Source organism: Zingiber officinale, chromosome 8A (genome assembly GCF_018446385.1).
Source record: "Zingiber officinale cultivar Zhangliang chromosome 8A, Zo_v1.1, whole genome shotgun sequence".
NCBI classification, from domain to species: Eukaryota; Viridiplantae; Streptophyta; class Magnoliopsida; order Zingiberales; family Zingiberaceae; genus Zingiber; species Zingiber officinale.
This window is the reverse complement of record NC_056000.1, coordinates 2578401-2601240: the sequence shown is the minus strand read 5'-3', so window position 1 is coordinate 2601240 and position 22840 is coordinate 2578401. Positions and strand designations below refer to the sequence as shown.

The following is a 22840-nucleotide window of genomic DNA, read 5'->3' as shown; positions in this document are numbered from 1 at the left end:
TTCACCATCCTCACATTAGCAATAGAAACTCCTATAACGGATATTCTAACCCCTCATTATTATTATTTTTACGATATTTTTTAATTTTAGTTTTTGCTTAAAAATAATAAAATATTTTTAAAAATATTTTAAAATTAGTCGTTACTATTCTTTTAAAAATTATAATATATTTAAGTTTTTGATATTATATTTTACGAATAATTTGTAATAAAAGTGCGGGATGGTAAAGGAGTAGGTGAGAGATTTTGTTGACAGTGAAGAGATAAATTAATTTTTTATTTTTATTTTGATGTGCGTCGACGTGCCATTGCGGGACCTCCCACAAACTTATTCAAAAAGAGCATTTAAAAATTGATAATTTATCAACGCTATTTTTTTTTTTTTTACGTGGGCCGAGCAGCCGCCCGCAACACGCCAGGACGGCACGGCAGCCGAGAGGAAACGGAATTGGGGATCATCTTGCAAATTGATCCGTCTGTTTCAAGGCGAAAACTCTTCTATCTTACCCGAACTGCATGAACGCGGCAGTTTGGGATCCGTCTGCTTTAACTCGATGCTTACCCTGATTCTCATCTTTGGCCACAGATTTAATTGATCAACGAGACGGTAAAAATTGATCTTCTCCTAGGGTTCATCTCGCGATGAGCAGCGCCGGCGGTGGCGGCATCGTCCCGAGATGCAATCGTGTCGTGGGAGACTACATCATCGGCCAGCAGATCGGGGCGGGCGCCTTCTCCACCGTTTGGCGAGCGCGGCACCGCGTGCGGGGGACGGAGGTGGCCGTCAAAGAGATCGTCATGGATCGTTTATCCAAGAAGCTGCAGGAAAACCTCCTCTCCGAGGTCTTCATTCTTCGTCGGATCAACCACCCCAACATCATCGCCCTCTATGACTTCATCCAGGTCTTGTCTTTTCCCTTTTTTTTTTTTTGTTTTCCCCCCTTCCGCATGGATTTCTTTTCCTCAGCTTCGTACTCGTCGCGGATGTTTGGCTCTGGATGCAACCTGGGAATTGTGGTTGCTTGTAGTTGTTCTGTAGGATTTTTTTTGCTTTACCTGCTGAAATGTGCATGAGCCAATTTTCTTGGATGAATTATCAGTTATTTTTTAACTTTGAGTCTAAGTCTATACCTTTACTTCATTTTTAAATCTTCAGTTTGATTCTGAGACATATTAAGCTTAAGACCAAAACAATCAGTTCCTTAGCATTGTGAGTTCAAAAGGGCATTGCAAGTATGGTGTGGTAGCAGATGTTGATCATATGAGTTATTTGAGATCAACTACAGGAGGGCAGACACATTACATATGCTCTCTTAAACAAAAGGGAAGCCTTTTACTAAATTTTAGCACACCAAGCACAATGGATAGAAGAAGGGGAGCCTTGGCGCAACGGTAAAGTTACTGCTATGTGACCAAAAGGTCACGGGTTCGAATCCTGGAAATTGCCTTATGCAAAAAATAGGGTAAAACTGTGTACAATGGATCCTACCCCGGGACCCCGTATGGCGGGAGCTTCGTGCACCGAGCTGCCCTTAAGCACAATGGATAGAAGCATATTAAGTGTTTGGCAGTCCCCAGGGCTTGACACAGATGGTAAATGCATGGTAGTTTGTCAGTGGGCAGGTTCGAGTCCCAGGGAATGCATTGCCTGTGTTTGAGTCCCGCCATGCGCTTCACACTTGTGCTCTTGATGAACCTCCTTCCATCGACGTGGGGCCGTCGCGTGGGGGGCTATTAATGTGGCGGTTCCACATTTTTTTTTATATTAGGTGTCTGGTGTAGGGTTGGTAGCAACAGCCATTTAAGATTCAGTTGCCGAGTTTACATAAGAAATTTATCAATAGGTTTGCAACATGAAAAGTTGTTTACAACTATTCTTGTGGCTGACCAATTGATCTGATTCAATTGACCATCCTTTCTCACCCACATAACTCATTTGAAAGTTTAATTTACGTATTCAAGAGATCTATATTCATGTTAGCTGAGAATGTTACATTGTGTTATAAACAACATAAGTTTCATATTGATTTCCATTGTAACATCAAAGAGTACAATACATAATATTATGAGCTTGTCCAAATTATCAACACTGCATGGTTACCTGTAATTGTTGCTTGCAGAATCCATTGATGAGAAATGGAGTGATGCTGCTCACAATGACCTGTTGCAGTGGATAAAGTTCTAAAATGATGCCCATGTAATTACCTAGTCATGGCCTGTGTGATTTGCCAAGCATAGTGCTTTGGCAAGGTCTTAACAAGTAGTGATCAAGCATCCAAAGCATAGTTTTGCTAAGAATGCGTATAATGTTGTGCATAATGTTGCTTATGAGTAGATGCATCTCGAGGTCTTAATTTTTTTGTTATCTTTTTAAAATGTAATTTCACACTCTTATTTTGTGCATATCATTTGTATCAGACATCTGGAAGGATCTATCTTGTATTGGAGTACTGCAAAGATGGTGACCTATCTGTATATATTCAAAACCATGGGAGAGTTCCAGAAATAATTGCAAAGCATTTTATGCAACAGCTAGGTATCCTATTTTGTTTAAAAATGCACTATGAAATGTTTTGTTCTCCCTTGTGAGCTTCATATGAAAATTTCTATAAAAAGTGATGATTTTTTATTCTTTGTACAGCTTCTGGTTTGCAGGTGCTGCGTGATAACAATGTCATCCATCGTGACTTAAAGCCACAGGTTTTACTTTTCTTGTCATACTTTATATTATATATGGGAAATGTTACTATTAAAGGGGGAATTATTCCACTCACAACCCTAGGTAGTCCTTCCTATGTATGTACATATTATTAATCAATAAGGAACTTTACATATAACACCCTTACATATTTGATTGATCCATGACAGGAACTTTTGGCGCTGTTTAAACTTGATAACTATCAGCATGCTATATCATTGTGATAGATTGTAGCTATGTCTAAGATCCCAAGCAATGCTAAGCTAAATTTTCTACATAATTTCGTAAGTGATTGGTAGAAACCTCAATGATTGATCCTTTTTGTCATGCCGTGTGAGGGACACTTTCTCGATGAGAAGTATCACCTTCAAGCCACGAGATGTTTTTTTACTAATTTGAAATCCCCATCTCCATTTTTCAAAAAAAAATTATTGAGTCTCCTATATTTTATTTAAACTCTTGTTTACATTCTAAACACTTAGTATACAAAACATAACTACAAACATTTACATCCATAATTTCATTTGCAACCATATATTGGATACTATAGCTAGAACAAAATAAGACAAAAAATAAGACACAGTAGGTAGCATCATCAAAGGAAAACACAGACGAATCAATTCCTGTACTCTTCTGAAAGTGGAAAACTCAAGACCATAGGCGATAAGGAGAAATCTTACCTTAATACAGACCTAGAGAGTGGGAGTTTGACACAATATATATATTTATATATGCTGCATAAAAGGGAAAAGTCTAACACTATTAAACCAAGTCTAACCAAATTACAGTTGGTTCGACCTTGTATTAACCCAATCTTGATCAAATGGAACCAAATTGATCCAAATTTAAGCCAAAATGAACCCTACATAAATTCATCCCATAGCAATCTAATTAGGTCATGATCGACCATTTTAATGCTCTTATTAACTCCTAATTTGATTTAGTAGACACTGAATTAATCAATAAAATTAAATAATGCATCTTTAAATGAAATGAAATAAATTCAAGACAGATAACACATTTATGCATATTGTAAGTATTTTGTTAAACAAGAATTGAATGTTGCTGGGTATAATATTAACTATTAAGGTGTTTTGCAGATAATGAAGACCCACTAAGAACTTTAGCTGACAGTATGTTATTTATTGGAAACTTGATCATGGGAGATATTCTTTTTAGATTAAATAATATCCATTTTAATGATTCCAGGCAGCCTCAAATTTGATTTTGCTTTGTCTAGTTAAAATACTTATAAATTTGTTAGTAAATTAACCTGGTCCAATTCCTTATTTAAAAGTTTGCTCTTATTTTTGTTAGAATCTTCTCCTCTCAACACATGGAGGAAATTTTGTCTTGAAAATAGCTGACTTTGGCTTTGCAAGGTGTGTTTTTTACATTTGATTATCAAAAGATTCCTGCACAATATTAGTATTTATTTATTCCTTAAAAGAATGTTTTCTAGATGTTGGCTAATGCCTCTTTATTATTGTAACAATATCTTCTTGTGTTTGCATGTATTGAATAGATACTATATGTTCTTATTAGATATTAACCAATCTACTATAGCTAACTGTACTTGTAATTCTTTTTTTCCTTGGATATTTATCTCTTATTGCTTGGTTATGTTGCAAACTTCCTCCTTGACATGCTAGCTGTGGATCCTTCCCGTATTGAATGTCTTACTACTATTTGAACTTTGTATTGATTATTTTATTTTCTTCTGCATCAGTGTTTGTAAAATGTGTAACTTAGTGCAGGTTCTTTGTGCTATGTGCTTTGTCCAAGAATATCCTTCCAAGGATTTTCACAGTTTTCCTGCAAATGGTTGTTCTTTACAATGAAAATATCTGATGTTTGGTATAATTTATACCCTGAAAAAGATTATGTCAAACTACTGAAAAAGACTATGCCATTCTCCAGTTGATATTGACATGCAAGAGAATTTTTTAGGTGTTTCTATTAGATAGTGGAGCACATGTCCTGAATGGCTTCTCTCTCTAAGTTTGTCAGCTATGCTACTCATTTTCAAGAACAAAATTCAAGAACATGATGAAAGATTAACAATCAAGAAAGATTCACAATTTTAAAACTATATTCGGGATCCAAGAATAAGATTTAAAAGATTAAAGACAAAAGATTAAAGAACAAGAATCAAGAACAAGATTAACGATTCTTGATTTAAGTGCAAGAATAAACAAGAACAAGATAAAAGATTATTCAAGAATGAAATTTATAATATAAAAACAAGAATGAAGAACAAGATTCAAGAATCATGAACGAGATTAAAGATTACAAATTTAAGAGCAAGATTCAAAATTCAAGATTTAAGAACAAGATTCAACATTCAAGAACAAGACTAAAGATTTAAGAACTATATTTAAGAGCAACAATCAAGAATAAGGTTCAATATTCAAGAACAATATTTGAAAACAAAATTTAAGATTAAGAATTAATATTAGGGAACAAATTCATGATTAAAGAATCAATATTCAAGAACAAGATAAAGATTCAAGAATAAGATTAAAAATCAAAGATTCAAGAAGAAGATTAAAAATTAACGTTTTAAGATTTAAACAAGATTAATGATTCAACATTCAATAAAGAATCAAGATTTAAGAAACTGTGATTGTCTCTATTGTTAGCTCTTAATGGAATTATGGAAATAAGGTTAAGTTCTATGTTAATAGGTTTAAATAAGGTTTAATGTTGGATGTCTAATGCAATTTAAAATTGGTTTCATCCAGGCTTGACACTCACATTGGTAGTTTTTTCTAGAGCAACAGCTATCCTTCAAGGAAGTGCTAGGAGTATATAAAGAATATTCAAAGAAAAGAATGGCTAGAAAGAAAATGGGAGCAAACACTATAGTAATTCTTAAGGAGAAATTTTATTATAGCAATACTTTATGTACGCCTTTACAGTCATATTTGTGTATATACTCTTCAACCTAATACAATAACTATCATGGTTCATTACTGGACCAGGAATAGGAGAGTTAGTGAGGTCAATTTGCTAGTTATCCAACTGTCCACACATCTAGGATCTAAGCATGTCTCTCTTGAGCCCTATGCAGGGAAACCTCCTTAGAGTTGTCTGTCTCAATGAGATATATAGTTGGATTCAGTTGAGTTTGGTCAAGTTTGTATCTTTAAGTGGATAAAAGGAATTAGTTACAAGTTGATCTTGTAAACCATCCAAATGATGTTTAAATATGGTCAAAGTTTGGTGAGGTTAAGAGGTATTGATATACGAATTGAAAATTTATTGGTTTCTTTCATGTCATTTGGGCTTCATCTCTTTAGAGATTTTTGAATTTAACCTGCATAAAATTTTCAGCAGATATTCATCGTACTTTCTGATTGTTATCTATGTCTTCTAAAATTTTCTGTTTTATTGATATGAAATATTTTCCATTTTGTTTTTTCACTAACTCCTACATGCAACTTGATATTGATTTTTTGCAGCATTTCAAAATTCAAATATGCAATGACATGTATAGAATCTCTTGACTTGAAAATTTGTTGAGGAAATTACCGGTCAATTTCATTTGTTATTACTATTTATGATACACTGCTTGCTTTTTACTTTCCTCTTAACTCATTCGGCAGATCTTTGGCACCTCGAGGCTTGGCTGAGACTCTTTGTGGTTCACCTCTTTACATGGCTCCAGAAGTAATGCAGTTTCAGAAGTATGATGCTAAGGTTTGAGTTAACAGTGCTTATCACATCATACTTACCATGCACATTTGGTGCAATCTTGTATGATGCCTTTCTACTGAAATAATAGGCAGATCTTTGGAGTGTTGGCATTATTCTTTACCAACTTGTGACTGGAAAAACACCTTTTACCGGGAATAGTCAAATACAGGTAGGCCTATATATTTCTGCCAGTGCTTTTATATGTAAGAACTTGTTTTCTTCAAATAATAAAGGCCTCTCTTTAACAGTTGCTTCAGAATGTCCTCAAAACAAATGAGCTACATTTCCCTTTTGATTGTAATTTGAGCAGTGAATGTGTTGATTTGTGCCAAAAGTTGTTGCGCCGAAATGCAGGTATATTCTGCTTTTTTTCTGTTTAATAAATTACTCATCCACACATTGTCATACTCTAAAGATAAGCCAAAATCCTGGCTTCTATTTACAAAGGTAAACATGGATGGCAGGACCATATTACTTATTTTCTTTGATTTTAAGGAATCAAGGAGGAAAGTTCCTTAACGCTTTGAAATCAGAAAAAGTGTAAAATTTTGTTTCTAAGAGAAATGCTTATATGGCTAAACTTTAATAGAACTCACTATATGGCTTGCTCACTTGGAATAGTTTATTTTTGGTTTCTTCTCTTTCTAATTCCTTCCATATTTCTTTTATGGTTGCACATGTTGTGTAAGTGCCTGCTCAGTGAATTATCTAAGAATACTTCTTGAACACATCAAGCCATCGTTAACTACTTGACTTGCTTGAATCTCACACTAGCTTCTCTCTTCTTTTAGAACTCACTGGTAGTGTTATATGAGACACCATCTTTTACAACTGTTCTTTTTGTAAATGAAGTCAACCTAATTCTGTTCATGTTTTCGAACTTGTTCTGCTTTAGTCTATCATGAGGTACATTTATAGGATTGGGCAAAAATTATAAAGGCAACACACACGTATTATGAGGTATATTTTTAGGATTAAGTCGTTCTATGTTTTAGGTTTTGGGTTTTATAATGTCATATATACAATGTAATACCAATTAATACACAACATTAATTTTTTCAATTAATGGTCTAATCAAATTTAAATTTGCAAGGAAACAAAGTGCCCTACCTATGTTTGAATCTTCTCAGTATGTTGCATATATCCTTAGACCTTAAATAAGACAATTTAATTCAGGTTCCAGGCTTAGGTTACCAAAAGCACGAATCATGTTCTTTTCTTGATTGAATCTTTTGGGACAACTGGTTACTTTATCAATTTAACAAGTTGTGTACATTGTTCTATCTTCTTGGTCAGAATCTCATTATATGGTTTGTGTTTGATAAAATTAAGTTTATAAGTAAATAATCCTTTCCAGTTGAACGGTTAACATTTGAGGAGTTCTTCAATCACCAATTTCTTTTGGAGCAACCTACCAATGACACAGCAAGGTTGTGATAACTGTGCTTCATATTCTTCAATCATCAAAAACTGGTATAACTGTGCTTAATAATTTTAATTGTACATTTGCAGGATTAAATCTAAAATAAGAGATGACTTTACACAGCTTGAATACAGTCAAAAGAGGTTATTAGGAGAAATTTCACATGATGACAGTCTGCCTTTCCCTTTAGATGAGGAATCTGTTTTGCAGGAAACAAGCATTCCTGATCCCCAGAACAAGGGTTCAGTGAGACGTACTACTGGGTTTACTGTTGGTGCTGAACTTAATAATCTATCTTGCAGTCCATTAAAAGATGTCACCATTCCTTCCAGATATAGGGGTCATGCACAAGATTTTCGTGTGTCTCCTGCACAAATTGCTAAAGAGACAGAGTTTGTGATAGAACAAAAGCCTTCTAATTCCTCCAAAGGTCTCATCTATAATTTCACACTATTACAGTTGTTTACTATATAATGTTTAGGTTTATTACTTATCTGTCACATTAGATTCTGCAGTCGTCGATTCCTTGGAATTTGTTGATCAGGATTATGTGATCGTTCCTGGACCCCCACTGGATATGTCTCCCTCTTCAGTAAGCCCCAGTCCAACCAATTCACCTCGCAGATCAGAAAGTCCACCAGTTGCATCTTCTAAATTTAATGGACTAAGTGCACCATTGCCAATTATTGGTGCAGTAGTGGGTAATAGCCATACAATTGGAACTCCAGGAAGTGGTTGTTCTGCGTCATTAACTTCACAGGGTTCCATGGACATGATTGATGCTATGGAACAGCCATCAGGCCATTTCATGGTGAGGATCAGATCATTGCAGCAGTTTGCATCTGTCATAACAGACATTGTCAAAGAAAAGGTATTTTTATTTGTCAGTTTTTTCCAGTTTTTTTTGGTAACATATTCTTTTTTAGTGATTATATGTCTTAAAAAAATTCTGAATTTGGCCAAGGAAGTACATTGATTTTTGTCATTGATAGTTAGCTGGTATTGTATGGTTGAATAAAATCTATATTTTAACATGCTGACTAGAATTTGCTTGTTTAATTAGGCATCAGCAACAACTACAACTTTGGTGTTAATCTATAGATACCTTATATAGTAGCACTGGGTAGTACAAGTCATGCTCTACTTTGCCACTCAACCTTGTCTTCTTGCTGGTTCACCAAGTTATTGAAACTAGTAGTTGGATAAAACTTTGTTTTGGTTTAAAGTCTTTGATCATGCGTACTCTAGTTAGCAACATAATGGAGGATCCTCCAGGGATGTGGTGGAGGATCCTGAGGTGGGTGGTTCATAGTTGCAGATAGAGATGGAGTGGAAATCGGGCAGACAGAGATGGAATGTTTGGTGATGAGGCAGAGCAGATGGATGTGGCATTGGTGTTCACCTCACTGTCCCAAACAAGGCACAAATGGGAAGAGGAAGAAGAAGAGGAGGAAGTGGTTGAAGATGTTTCTTGTCTATTCAATGGGGAGGGGATTGCTCAGGGAAAAAATAATTTGGGAGCCCTCTTTGAGAATTACTGATTAGCTGGGCCCTCTTAGGGTAATTTCTATAAAATAAATGATTTTTTTTTTCATTTCTATCATTCTATACTTGGTTGTAAGAATGCTATAAATAATAAACAAGCAATAAATAACTCTCCACATTGATAAAGTACCTCTTGAAGTTAGACAATGGTTTGTTTGGCCCTCTAGATCTATATGGTATATCCGACCCCTTTTCTCTCTCCCTCCTCCCTTGTTTTGGGTTCATCTCGTCCGTTCGAAATATGTATATTTTGGAAAGTTGAAATCGAAATAACCATTCTTCCGAGAATGGATAGGGTAGGAGTAAGTATGTATCGTTTAGAATGGAGTAAAGAAGAACTAAGAAGGATGAACGGGGAATACTAATTTAATGGGGTTGATATTCCAAGATACTTTTTAACGAAAATATTACCTCAATGGGAAATATTTATTCCAGTGAACAAAGAGCACCAGGACACGTATATTTTGCCTTTCCCTACAGATAGCATTTCCACCAAAGGAGAGCAAAGTTTTCCAGAAGATCACTTTGTGAGGAAAAAATCTTGTTCTCTTTTTCGGCACAAGCTTCAGCCTTATAAGGCTTCTGCACTCTCTGTTTGGCTTTTGCATAAATAGAACTTGTCTATGGGAATTACTAACGCTACTCTAAGACATGGAGATGGTTCTTCTACATCTTGTCTGAATTCTAGCAATATTGTGACGTTTGATTTTCCTAAAGTTTGTAATTTTGTTTACCTTCTTCCTTCATCCTGGACTGTTATGATGTAATTTTGTCGTCTTTTCATTTTTTTCCTAGAGATGTGTGGATTAACTTGCTATCTTTTATGTTGGACACATTTTGCTCTACCTGCCAAAAGATTGCGAATGGTCAACATCACGAAGCATTCTCAGTTCAGCTATTGGTTCTTGCTATCTGGAAGCAAGCACTGCGCATTTGCCATGCAGAGGCTGCATCCACATCAGATGTCAGTCCCTTACCGGAACAAAAAATCCGAAAGAACTGCATTTCCAACACTGCCGAATATTTGAATTGCATAGACTCTCGAGTGTCAGATCCAGTTTGTTCGGAGATTGAGAGAGATTTCCTCCTTGCTGTCGAGTATGCTGAGGAGCTTGCCTCAGACATCAACCAGAAAACAGGTACAATTGAGAAGTTTCTATCCCGGTTCATATTTAAATGAAAATGTGAAGTTCTGATTCTGATGCTCAAATTAACGATCACGCAGCGCCTTCAGAGCTGCCGGACGCAATTGAAATAATATTCCAATCTGCTCTTACATTGGGCAGACAGGGCGGTGTAAGTAAAATACCTTAACTTGTTTTATTCATCTTAATTTATTAAAGTTTAACTTGAGGGCACCTCAATGAAAACATTATGACAGAGCACTTTCATCCCGACTTATGCCACTTAAAACTATTTGCCTCTTGAAACAAAACAGGTTGATGAGATGATGGGGAACATGGAGAGGGCATCATGTCAGTATTCAAAAGCAGTAAGTTTGTTACGTTTTCTTCTAGTGGAAGCACCATCTTTGGTGCTCAGTCCATCATTTACGCCCACAATCTCAGACCGTTATCGACTGCGAACATATATTGATGCGCTCAGCAATAGACGAGATCAATCCTCCTTCCTAATATGAAGTGCGATGTTCGAGGAAGTCCAAGATTCTACGTTACGTAGTTCCAATTGTTTGTAATGATTCTTTGGGCTGATGATGTCATTTGACAATGTCGTGTCCACTGTAACTGTGAAGTAACAACTTGTAATTATCACGGGATACAAGTTGTAGGTAACTCGGCCCCCTCTGGATTCCTAGTCCATATAGACTGTTAGTAAACTTTCTGGAAGTTTGGGTGCAAAACATACATCCGACTCCACAATAGAAGTTAATTAATTTGGTGTCTTCCTTCACGCTTGGTTTGTCTTTTCTTTCGTACCTTGTTTATAATTATTGTTTTTTTTTCTGACACTACAGTTTGCTTTTGTTGAATAAGTTTCCATTGGAAACCACCAGCGGTGTTCCATTCTGCCTGATGAATGCACGGCTCTATCCAACAATTTTTCGAACTTTTCTTTGCCATGTGGCGTCAGCAGGGCAGCGTCTAACACTTGGTAAACGCCTTGTGCCTAACAGAAGATGAACCCGTGGAATTCAATTTTTAAAATCGTTTTTTTTTGGGTTTGGAAAAAATCATTATTTTGAATTTTCTAGATTTTACTTGTTTTTTTAAATAGAGATTATTTTGAGTTTTTGTTGATTTCAAATATTCTAATTATTTATAATTTTGTCAGGAATAATGGAAAATTTAGAATTTTATTTTAAATTTCTTTGTTAATATATTATATTTGTTTTTTTAATTAAAAGGGAAATTAGACGAGTAAATCATTTTTTTAAGCAACAGCTTGGAGTCGGAGGTGGGGCCCGTCTTATGTCATTAAAGTTGGGGCGACGGACGGTGCAGATACCCAATTCTCGTGTTCGAGCTCCGATCCCGATCGTCTCCTCCGACGCCTCCTCTCCAGCGTCCGATCTCCTCTCTTCCCTCCCCCCACAACCCATCGCCGCCGCCGCCTCCTCCTCCTCTACTACCCCCGCGCGCACCTCAATTACAAAACCTCCCTCTCTTTCCCAGGTATTATCTTCCTCCTCTTCCTTCGATCTAGGGTTTCGTCGTTTCACTCTCGTTTTGGCTCCTCGGCCTTGGCCATGTCTTGCTCAGGATCACGCCCATGGCGGAGGTGCCGGCAAGCCCCCCCGGAGGTGCCGGTGGCGGCGGCGGTAGTCACGAGAGCGGCGGCGACCAGAGCCCGCGATCCAGCTTCCGGGAGCAGGACCGCTTTCTCCCAATCGCCAACATCAGCCGGATCATGAAAAAGGCGCTACCTGCCAACGCCAAGATCGCCAAGGACGCCAAAGAGACCATCCAGGAATGCGTCTCCGAGTTCATCAGCTTCATCACCAGCGAGTTCGAGCTTTCTTCCTAGATTCTCTTTTTTTTTATTACTATTATGGTTCGCTAAACTAGCTAAGAGGTCAGAATGTTCGGATGCTCTGATGCTGTAGGGCCAGTGATAAATGCCAGCGGGAGAAAAGGAAGACCATTAATGGCGACGATCTGCTTTGGGCGATGGCCACGCTGGGATTCGAGGATTATATTGAACCGCTGAAATTGTATCTGCAGAAATACAGAGAGGTGATTCTCTCCCTCTTTCTTTGTTTGCCCACTTAGTAACTCAGTAACTCAGATCGAGTCTTAAAATGCTACGCTTCAAGTATGATAATGGTAAATAAAATGATGCTCTTCCCTTCTTCTTTTTCATGTACTCTGTTGCGGCTTATGCTGGTCCAGATGGAGGTAAGGAGTCTTTTTATTAGTTCCTTATATATTCGGTCGGTGCCATTTTTTCATATCTTTGTTCTGTGTATATCGAAAGTCAATAAAACTTTTAGCCTATGCTGCTGCTTACATTGTCTTAGACTATTATTGTTATTTTATTTATTTTTTGGTCTAGGCAGTCAATTACAATTTTTCACCTGGTTGATGAAATGTGCTAATTTATCATTGCCTGGTACTCCTAAATTTTTTCACCAGTGAAAAAAGGTTTCTTTTCGTCAATAAAGACTGATATAAAAGGTGGATGTGTTATATGGGCAGTCTGGGATGATGCTTAATGGATATGCTATCATATTAAGCCAATAAATCATTGGAAACATAGTATTGAGCTGACATATTATAAATAAAGTCGGACATCCCTTTAAACTCACTTCTACTTATGGTTTGGATAGTTTGACACACAAGAAAGATGATCAAGGTATTGATACATAAACTTTTTTTGGGGGCAAAATTGTGCTCTTGGAAACACTTTACACATTAAGGTGTGTAGGAAGGTATCTGAAACTTGTATAAATTTTGTATTACCATTGAGACCTTATCAATATAAGAATAATCTGATAGCATAACTATTATAGTACATAAACAATATATGGTATAGTCAACCTCATTTTCATGCTTCTGTTGAGTATGATGTCACTTACACACAATTATTGGCTAGTTTTTAGCCTTCTATTGATCATATTGCTTTTGGCAACTATACATTTAATTTGGAAATGCCCACTACTGTAGGTTTGCACTCCTCATGGACCTAACCTTTCATGGCCTCCATCACTTCAAATTTGGCACCATAATATTTGAAATGAAGAGTGGAGATAACACGCTTGCACTTCAACTAGTTCTGCTGTGTTGGATAGACACAAGGTGCATTACCATTCACAAGAAGATGCTTGACCTTGCGTCTAGAAAACAATTTGCATGACATTAACATAGGCCTTCCTAACTCCCTGAATTACCTTCAACACCTAAGCATGTTTCAGCCTCAATTTCTTGGATTTCTTCTTCTACATGAGCTTCAGATTCTTATTCCAAAGTGAGAGTATACCGAGGTAAACTGAGGCATAATCTCATTTGTATGGCAATAATGACACTAAACAGAAGAACTAGATTGAGAGTTGGAATGGGTTAGAGAATTAGGAATTTTTTGGATAGATATCTTACTGTAATTAGGAATTTTGGGTTTCATTGAGTCATTTGTGTTTTGATGATGAATGGGACATATTTTTAATTACATAAAAATCTCCTTGTCTTGTTGGAAAGCTTTCTCTAAAGTTTGAGAAAAGCCTGAGAAATGTCTCGTTCAAGGTAATGTACTAATCTGTTTAACAAAACGTTAAACTGGAAAATTTGATCCTCTTCAATATCACATCTAAGCATGACTTCCTCAAACCAAAACAAATAATCAACTAAACTAGTAGTCAATTGCTTAGTTTAACAGAGGTTCTATTAATTGACTCATATGGCAGGTTGGCAAGTATCTCTTTTAGTTTGTCTTCTTGCTTTCTATTAGAGTTTAGGTGGCTTATCCCAATAGTAGGCCAAACACTTTGTCGATATCTCCTAGCATTAAAACCTTAAATCTCGTTCAACACAAGTTTGAGTCTGATAATTAAAATTTTCAAATTATAAAAATTTAAAATATTTTTTAAATTTAATATTAATTTTTTTTTTGAAATTATAAAAAATTAATAAAGATTTTTTAAAATTCAAAATTATTATTATTAAATTAAATATTATTTAAATATTTAATACTTATTGTGGAAAAGAGAAACGAGAGGCATTAGGAAAAAATCTCTCTATCTTATTCTTAATATGTTTACATGTAGGTATTTATATACATAAGGAGAGAAAAGAAAAATCAATCTCAATCTCTACCGTCAAAGGAAGATCAATCTCAATCCCAATAATCAAGAGAATTCAAATCAATCATAATCTATACAATCAAGAGAATCTTCAGAAGTATTCAACACTCCCCCTCAAGCTGGAGAATATAGATTATATGCACCAAACTTGTTATATATGTAGTTAATTCGAGGACCTCTCAATGACTTAGTGAATATATCTACTAGTTGATCATGTGAATTGACAAAGCTAATAGATATTTCTCTAGATATGCCTTTCTCTTTGACAAAGTGACAGCCAACTTCAATATGCTTTGTCCTTTCATGAAAAACTGAGTTCGAGGCGATATACATGGTGGTTTGGTTGTCACATATAAGTGATACTTGTGTAATCTCTCCTAACTTGACTAGCTATGGTCATAGTTCGATACTCTGCCTCTGCACTAGATCTTGCCACAACATTTTGCTTTTTACTTTTCCAAGAAACAAGGTTATCTCTGACAAATATACAAAACCTAGAAGTGTATCTTTTATTAGTAGGAGATCCTGCCCAATCTACATTAGAATATCCTAAAATTCGAGTATGTCCTTTGTCTTCATACAAAAGACTCTTTCCTGTGCGCCTCTAATATGTCGAATAATGCGAGTCACAACATTCCAATGTTCATTGTATGAAGAGTTGAGAAACTGACTTACTACACTTATTGCAAACGAGATATCCGGACAAGTAACAGTAAGGTAGCTTAGTTTCCCTACTAATTGTCTGTACTGTTCAGGATCTGGAAGAGGCTTCCTCTGATTTGGCAGGAGCTTGACATTTGGATCCATGGGGTTGTTGACTGTCTTTGAGTTTAACATTCCTGTTTCTTCTAGAATATCCACTGCATACTTCCTTTGGAATATGGTGATCTCATCTTTAGACTTTGCTACTTCTATCCCCAAGAAATACTTGTTTGCCGAGATCTTTTGTCTGAAAATGTTTGAAAAGATGTTTTACCTGTGAAATCCCGAGATGATCACTACCTGTGATGACGATATCATCAACATAAACCACTAAGTAGATGCAACCAGTAGATGAGTGGCGATAAACGATAGAATGGTCAGCCTCATTCCGAGTCATGCCAAATTGTTGAATTACAGTACTAAATCTACCGAACCATGCCATGGGTGACTGCTTGAGGCCATATAAAGATTTTTGCAGGCGAGTGAGCAAGAAAATACGGAGGTTGCTCTATGTAGACCTCCTCGAGCTGGTCACCATGTAAGAATGCATTTCTGATGTACAACTGATAAAGAGGAATGCATTTTTGATGTACAACTGATAAAGAGGTCAATATCGAATCGCAGCAATGGACAGGAAAAGGCGCACAAAAGACATCTTGGCAACAGGAGAAAAAATGTCCCCATAATCCAATCCGAAGATCTAAGCATAGCCTTTAGCGACGAGGCGAGCCTTAAGCCGGTCAACCGTGCCATCTTGACCAACTTTCACCGTATACATCCATCGACAATCAACAACCGACTTTCTAAGTGGTAGAGGAACGAGGTCCCAAGTTCCACTGCGCTGCAAGGCACCGGAGGAAGAGGCGAAGGAACTCAAGGAAATATAATGAGGAGAAGGATTACGAGTGGAACGTATATCTTTCCGAAGTGCAATGGGAATATCAGGCTCAGGAGATGGGACCGAAGGAAGAGACGAAGGACTCGGCTCCAAAGCTGTGTCCATGGCAGTGTTAGTGATGGGTGACGACAATGCAGGGCGAGAATGACGCTGATAAACCTGCAAAAGAGGAGATGGGGTTGGAGATGATAGAGACGCCCCCGAAGGATAAAAGATAGTCACTGGTGCAGGCGAAGAAGGAGAGAACTCGGATGGAGTTGCGTGAGGCACAAAAAAGGGAATCGAATCAAAGAACATTACATCAGCAGAGATAAAGTACCGACGAAAAGTAGGGTAATATCACTTATACCCTTTCTGAGATCGGGGTATCCAAGGAAGACACACTTATGAGATTGGGAAGAGAGTTTGTCAATGCTAGGATTAAGAGCATAAGCAAAACATATAGAACTAAAGACTCTAAGTGGTAAAGGATGAAGAGACTGATGAGGATAAATTATATGATGAGGTATTTTACCCTAGAGGGTTGAGGAAGACATGCGATTGATGAGATAACACACAGTAAGTACGGCGTCGTCCCAAAACTAACGAGGAACGTGAGAGTAGAGAAGAAGAGTCTGGGTGGTCTCGAGGAGATGACGATTCTTACGTTCTGCAACCCCATTCTGTTGAGGGTATGAGGGCAAGACATGCGATGCAACACACCGTGAGATGCCAAGAAGGTATGAAACTGAGTAGATAGATACTCGTGTGCATTATCACTTTGCAAAGTTCGAAGAGAAATGCCAAATTGAGATTTGATTTCATGGAAAAAAGATTGAAAAATAGGAAACAATTCCGAATGATCTTTCATCAGATATAACCAAGTACAACGGGAAAAATCGTCTATAAAAGTAATCGTGATCCCAATGTAGAAGAAATACGACATGGATCCCAAACATCAGAATGAACCAAAGCAAAAGGGGACCTAGCCCGACTCACAGTATGAGGAGAAAAAGAACTGCGAACATGCTTTCCTAATTGACACGACTCATAAGACTAAGACTCTAAGTGAGAAAGACTAGGACGTAATTGTTTCAACTTATCCAGACCTAGATGTTCCAACTAAGCATGAATAAGAAGTGGAGATGTTGCCGCCGAACCAACAAGAGGGGCTGTTGAAGCCTGTATAAGCGATGAGACTCACATCCGAAGCCAATCGTCCTTCCTGTACTCTGATCCTATAAGGAAATAGAAGTTTTAGTAAAAGAGATGGCGCAATCAAAGGCCCGAGTAAGTTGACTTATTGACAATAGATTAAAGGGAGCTCTGGGGGCATAAAGAACATTATAGATAGAAAGAGACAGGGAAGGATTAACAATACTAACACCCTGGGACTGAGTTTGGGAACCATTGGCCATGGTGACAAAGGGTAAATAATCGAAAGTAGAGAGAGAAGAAAAAAGGAATTTATTATCAGTGATATGATCGGTGTGCGACGACAGTAGTAGAATCTGAAGCATGACGATCCTCATATAATTTCAGAAAGTCATCATAGGAAGGTGGTGGCGTTAAATCCGGTGGCAATTGTGCAACGGAAGCTGAAGAAGCGACGGAACTCTGAGCGATCTGAGTAGCGCGAGGAGGTCGACCATGGAGATTCCAACACTTATCAATCGTGTGTCTTGGTCGGTGGCAGTGATCACACCGACGACGCCCTTTGCCACCCTTACAAGGTGGAGGTCTGTTGTTGTTTCGAGAGACCAAAGTTGACGAATCAATAGGAGGCAATGTCAAGACTTTGGTAGGGACACAAAGGAGAGTTGCCCAAGTATTGTCCATAGTGGCTTCTGTGGGGTTGCCTAGATCTAATCGCGAACATGAGAATAATCTGTCGGCAGACCATATAAAGCCAGAGACAAAAAATTTCTTCTGTTTTTCAAGCTCCGCAATAGGAGTGGCCGTAGGTGGAAGTAGTTCATTGAAGTCACAAAGAATGCTAGAGACTGAACCTAGATAGGTAGACATTAGATCCTTAACATGATGGACACTAAGGATGGTCATGAGATCTTTACAACCCTGATAGTCATCGAGAGGTGTTTATAAAGAGTTGTTGAGCCTGTGTCCAAACAGTTTTACAGGTTTTGTGAGTGCGGAAGACATTCCTAAGGGATGGATGGATGGTGGCTCAGATAATGCAACACAATTGGGCGTCAACCTTTTTCCATAGAGGATGATCGGTGACTTGGGCATCCTCTTCGGTGCGAGTGAGATGTGTCTCATAACCCTGTCTAACAAGCCAAAGCTTAATGTGAGAGGCCCAAGAATAGTAGTTCTTACCAACTGCTCGAAAGAGAGTGATGCAGTGATGTGGTTGGTAAAGATTGAAATATTCAGCTTTGGAGTGCCGGAGATAGCCGTTGATCAGCTTGGCGAAAGAGGGCACACGACGAAGAAAGGCTCAAGCGATGCAAGAAGATAGGTGAGGACGGTGGAACTACAGGAAGAATAATCCCTGCCGTTGCCAAACTGCTAATCTCGCGAACTTCTCGTCGTCGCCGGATTGCAGGAGAAGACGAAGGACGGTGTGCTCATGATGCAGGAAAAGGTCGGCGTCAGTTCTCGAAGAGGAGAGGAGGGTGGCAGCGTCGAGCGGTTGTTGAAGATGGGCTGCGATATGCGTGCGCGGTGCTGCAGCGCAAGGAACGGCGGTGCAGAAAAAAAATAGGGTTTACCTCTCAATCTCATTCTAATACCATGTGGAAAAGAGAAGCGAGAGGCGTTAGAAAAAATCTCTCAATCTTATTCTTAATATGTGTACATGTAGGTATTTATATACATAAGGAGAGAAAAGAAAAATCAATCTCAATCCCTACTGTCAAGGGAATACAATCAAGATCAATCTCAATTGTATTCAAGATCAATCTCAATCCCAATAATCAAGGGAATCCAAATTAATCATAATCCCTACAATCAAGGGAATCTTAAGAAGTATTCAACACTTATAATGTTATTAATTTATAATTTAAAATTGGGTCAAACTTGGCCTGAGGATGCAAACTTGATGCCCAATTTGACCCTGTTGTATCTTCTGGGTTGGGCATTACATGATCCAAATAGCAAGTAGCCACCAATTTGCAGGAATAATTACCACAGAACAAGCTGTCAAACCTTCAATACTTACATAACTTTTCTGTGTTTACACACCCAAGCTACTCAAACATCTATGATAATAACTATGATATAAATATTTTTCATACTTTTAAAAAGTCTAGACTGTAAACTGGCAAGCATTTTCCTGTACAAGCCTTTGGTATTTAACATAATTTTCACTTCCCAGACTCTCCACATTTCAGAAGCTTCTAGATTAATCCATGTTGTTTTCTTTGCTAAAATTTTTTTTCTTAAACCCTTTTTAACTTGGCATCATCAAATAGGCTAATATAATATATACAAACTGTTATCTATTAAGTATCAAGTTTTTCTTGATACTTTTGAGTATGTTCGGCAGGGTGACAGTAAGGTGTCTGCTAAAGGTGATAACTCTCTAAAGCAAGACATAACTAGTTCTCATGGTGGAGCTCAATCTGGTTCAATCTCTCAAGGGGTAATACTTACGTCATTTTTCTGCTAGTTCAACTACATTTGTAATGTTCTATTTTTCTTCATTACATTTATAATACAACTTAACTACTCCTAAATAAAATTAGTAGATTGGTCAACAAGGATCTTTTACACAAGGCATGGGCTATTTGCAACCTCAGGTACCATTTCACTCTTATGCAATATATGATTATGTAATATACCATTGGGCATTTGTATCTTGACTTAGTTGTTCATCAATTTCAGAAATGTCAGTCTTGTTGTTTGGTCTAACATTGCCATCTAATGGTGTTGCGTGACCTCCACTTTTAAACTCTTCCATAAGAGATTTTCTTCATTATCATTAAGGGTGATGTACTTACATGCATTCCACATGAATACATAGGAAGGCATACACCATAATTTGGTACCATATGGATGTAAAAGCATAAATGTGATACTTTTTAAATATGTTTGGAATTGTAAAAGAAGGGAAGCCTTGACGCCGTTGTGTGACCTGAAGGTCACGGATTCGAGTGGCAAAAACAATCTTTTTCAATGCAGCCCGAGACCCCCTGCATTGGCAAGAGCTTGGTGTACCCAACTGCCCTTTTATGTTTGGAATTGTAGAAATAACTTTTCTAACATTAACTTCTTGTCATTCTTGTTAGGATAGATGCCAAGTTCCTGTTCCTGCAATCTGCACCTGAATACTTGATATTCATTAGAAAAATATAAATTATGCATAGTTTAAACCTTTTGCCAATTACATTTAAAATCATGAAAAGGAATGACTATACCAACAATGGTATGGCTGCGCCAACAATTCTTTTATAGGTTGTCCATGTGACCACATGCACATGTAGACTTGTTATGTATTCTTTGCCAGATTAAAAATTGAGATCATGTGGGCTATATTGTCTGTTTGTGGTCATATATTAGGTTAATCTTAAATTGATTCATCTAGACGAAGCTAATTTTTCATGCTAATTCATCTAGACCAAGCTAAATTTTCATTTATGTAACATTTTTGTCACTTTTTCTTCACTCATACCTCCCAACCAACCAAGTAATGGAATCCTAAATGTTTAGAGATGCCACTCAAGTCTATTGCACGTTGAAATTATACAGAATTGTTGTTAGAACTAAGGAAGCTGGACATTTGACTTACCATGACTTTTGTTTCTAGAAGTTAAGAAAACATGTTACAACTATATATATTGGGGTTGCAAACATAGTCTCACATTCAAAACATATAGAAAAGATCATGACTTTATAAGAAAAAAAAATATCTTTATTGGTATGAGACTTTTTGGGTAGAGCCAAAAAATAAAACCAATGGACAATATCATGTCATTATGGAGATATCTAAATTATTTTCGATCTTACAATTGGTATCAGAGCGAGGTTGTTTTTCACTGGACTAACCGTTGGATGAAGCACGAGTCAGAGCCATGATCTAAGATCGAACTATATGGATGAAACCGTGAACGAAGTAGGGGAGGCCCTGAGTAGGTCAGTGATCCGATGCTCGAGGGGAGACTCTTAGCAGGTCAAGAGTGACCTGATGCTTGAGGGGGACCCTGTGATCCTTTGTTTGAGGGGGGGGGATTGTTGGGGTTGCAAGATTGCAGACATAGTCTCACATTGAAAATACATGGGTTTATAAGAAAAAGATATCTCTATTGATATGAGTCCTTTTGAGTAGAGAGGCTTAGACCCAAAGTGGACAATATTATGCCATTGTGAAGATATTTAAATTCTTTTTGATCCTATAAAAGTATCTGTTTGGAAGATTCACCAAATGAACCAAAGTAAATACCTACATTATTAGTGGTTAATTCATAAGGCGGTGTTTACTGTTTCTTTTGCCAATATTTTTCGCATGCCATATCTTTTGTCGATGTTTTTCCCATGCTATAGACACACACGAATTTGATATCCTGGGTGACATCCATCTGCGATGCGTGTGGGTGCCTCTTTGCATGGGAGGCACGTGGCGCACGGATGTCTTCGGGGATAAAATTACTCTCTCTATATATATATTATGCAATTTTATTTTTCATTTAAAATAATCCTTATCATGTTTGACTGTTCTGTTGAGATGTGTTCATTGTCAATTAGAATTTAGTATCTTGTTAATGAAACGGTGAATTTTTCTGATGCTATTTCTCCGTGGTGCAGTAACTAAGATCAGAACCGTGTAATATCTTGAAGTGGGACTTATAGGAGGAAAAGCTTCGTCGCCCTATGTGTTATCGCTAAGCTTCCAATTATTTGGTGTTTTAGATTATAAAGTAGCCCCAGTTGTAACAATTTACGCAGTGTGTACCAAATTCATCTTTGTTATCCTTACTGGATTTTTAGTTGGCAACAGATAGATTTCGATAAGCCCATTTTATCCACGGTGACACTGAATTACCATTGGAACTATCATATAAGTGGGCTGACTTGTCACCTCTTCGTTCGTAGTGCAATTACAGCTTGAATTCCAGTTTGATTGTGCTGGGTATCATGTTATACTAATCGTATGACTTTCTGTTTGTACAAATGCGAATTCAATAGGCATGCTGAAACCACAATGATGCTAATCTCCATTTTCCTTCATTTATCAAGTATACATGAAGTTTGCAACACCAGGAGTTGCCAGACTGAATCATCAAAATGTCAAGGTTTAGATATCTTAAAGACTGACAATAAAAAACACGCTAGTTAGGGAACTTTTAATTGCTGTAATCACATCCTTCATGATTTGGTGAAGATCTGAAGTCTGAACTAATTGATCACAAGTATATTGTATATCTCGCATGAAATACTAAATTTAGGCAACCTAGGATGGGTTTTTGTTTTGAGATGAGATTCTCTGTCCTGAAAATATTGTGTCCTCATGTCTTAACGTCGATCGGACGGTTATGATATTTTCATGATGTACATTGCATCCTTGAGATGTGATTTGGTTCGTCCGATCGGTGTTGGGATATGGAGACATAATATTTTCAGGACAGAGGATCTCATTTTTTTTTTGTTTCAACTAGAAGTCATATTTTAGGAGATTTTTTTTTTT

The 22840-nt window shown here is 37.2% G+C and overlaps 2 protein-coding genes across 5 annotated transcripts; both read left to right on the top strand.

Annotated features, from left to right (window-relative positions):
• The first annotated feature begins 353 nt into the window (after positions 1 to 353).
• LOC122011883 (serine/threonine-protein kinase ATG1c-like) lies at positions 354 to 11275 on the top strand. 3 transcript variants are annotated; one of them, XM_042568305.1, is made up of 14 exons: positions 354 to 473; positions 586 to 902; positions 2418 to 2535; positions 2641 to 2699; positions 4015 to 4079; positions 6306 to 6399; positions 6485 to 6565; positions 6645 to 6750; positions 7754 to 7826; positions 7909 to 8249; positions 8326 to 8690; positions 10221 to 10503; positions 10590 to 10660; positions 10803 to 11275. In XM_042568305.1, the coding sequence occupies exons 2-14, from the start codon at positions 642 to 644 to the stop codon at positions 11001 to 11003; spliced, it is 2118 nt and encodes a 705-aa protein (XP_042424239.1). In that variant the 5' UTR covers positions 354 to 473; positions 586 to 641; the 3' UTR covers positions 11004 to 11275. The 3 variants fall into 3 exon arrangements, with proteins under 3 accessions (XP_042424239.1, XP_042424240.1, XP_042424241.1); XM_042568306.1 differs by having other exon boundaries at positions 362 to 485; XM_042568307.1 differs by lacking the exon at positions 354 to 473 and having other exon boundaries at positions 485 to 902; positions 8335 to 8690.
• A 523-nt stretch (positions 11276 to 11798) lies between these two features.
• On the top strand, positions 11799 to 22282 carry LOC122011882 (nuclear transcription factor Y subunit B-3-like). Of its 2 annotated transcripts, none has more exons than XR_006120052.1 (7): positions 11799 to 11997; positions 12085 to 12330; positions 12429 to 12558; positions 12715 to 12720; positions 19706 to 19801; positions 19905 to 19958; positions 21961 to 22282. XR_006120052.1 is itself a non-coding variant. In XM_042568304.1 (7 exons), exons 2-7 carry the CDS (start codon positions 12095 to 12097, stop codon positions 21961 to 21963), a joined length of 522 nt encoding a protein of 173 aa, XP_042424238.1. In that variant the 5' UTR covers positions 11799 to 11997; positions 12085 to 12094; the 3' UTR covers positions 21964 to 22282. The 2 variants fall into 2 exon arrangements, 1 of the variants encoding a protein (XP_042424238.1); XM_042568304.1 differs by having other exon boundaries at positions 19908 to 19958.
• The last annotated feature ends 558 nt before the right edge of the window (positions 22283 to 22840 follow it).

Coding starts and splice junctions, on each gene's coding strand:
- LOC122011882 (XM_042568304.1), top strand. CDS start 12,095: ATGGCGGAGGTGCCGGCAAGCCCCCCCGGAGGTGCCGGTGGCGGCGGC. Junction 12,331..12,428: donor ATCAGCTTCATCACCAGCGA/GTTCGAGCTTTC, acceptor CTGATGCTGTAG/GGCCAGTGATAAATGCCAGC. Junction 19,802..19,907: donor CTGGTTCAATCTCTCAAGGG/GTAATACTTACG, acceptor TAAAATTAGTAG/ATTGGTCAACAAGGATCTTT.
- LOC122011883 (XM_042568305.1), top strand. CDS start 642: ATGAGCAGCGCCGGCGGTGGCGGCATCGTCCCGAGATGCAATCGTGTC. Junction 6,566..6,644: donor CCGGGAATAGTCAAATACAG/GTAGGCCTATAT, acceptor TCTCTTTAACAG/TTGCTTCAGAATGTCCTCAA. Junction 10,504..10,589: donor AGACATCAACCAGAAAACAG/GTACAATTGAGA, acceptor ACGATCACGCAG/CGCCTTCAGAGCTGCCGGAC.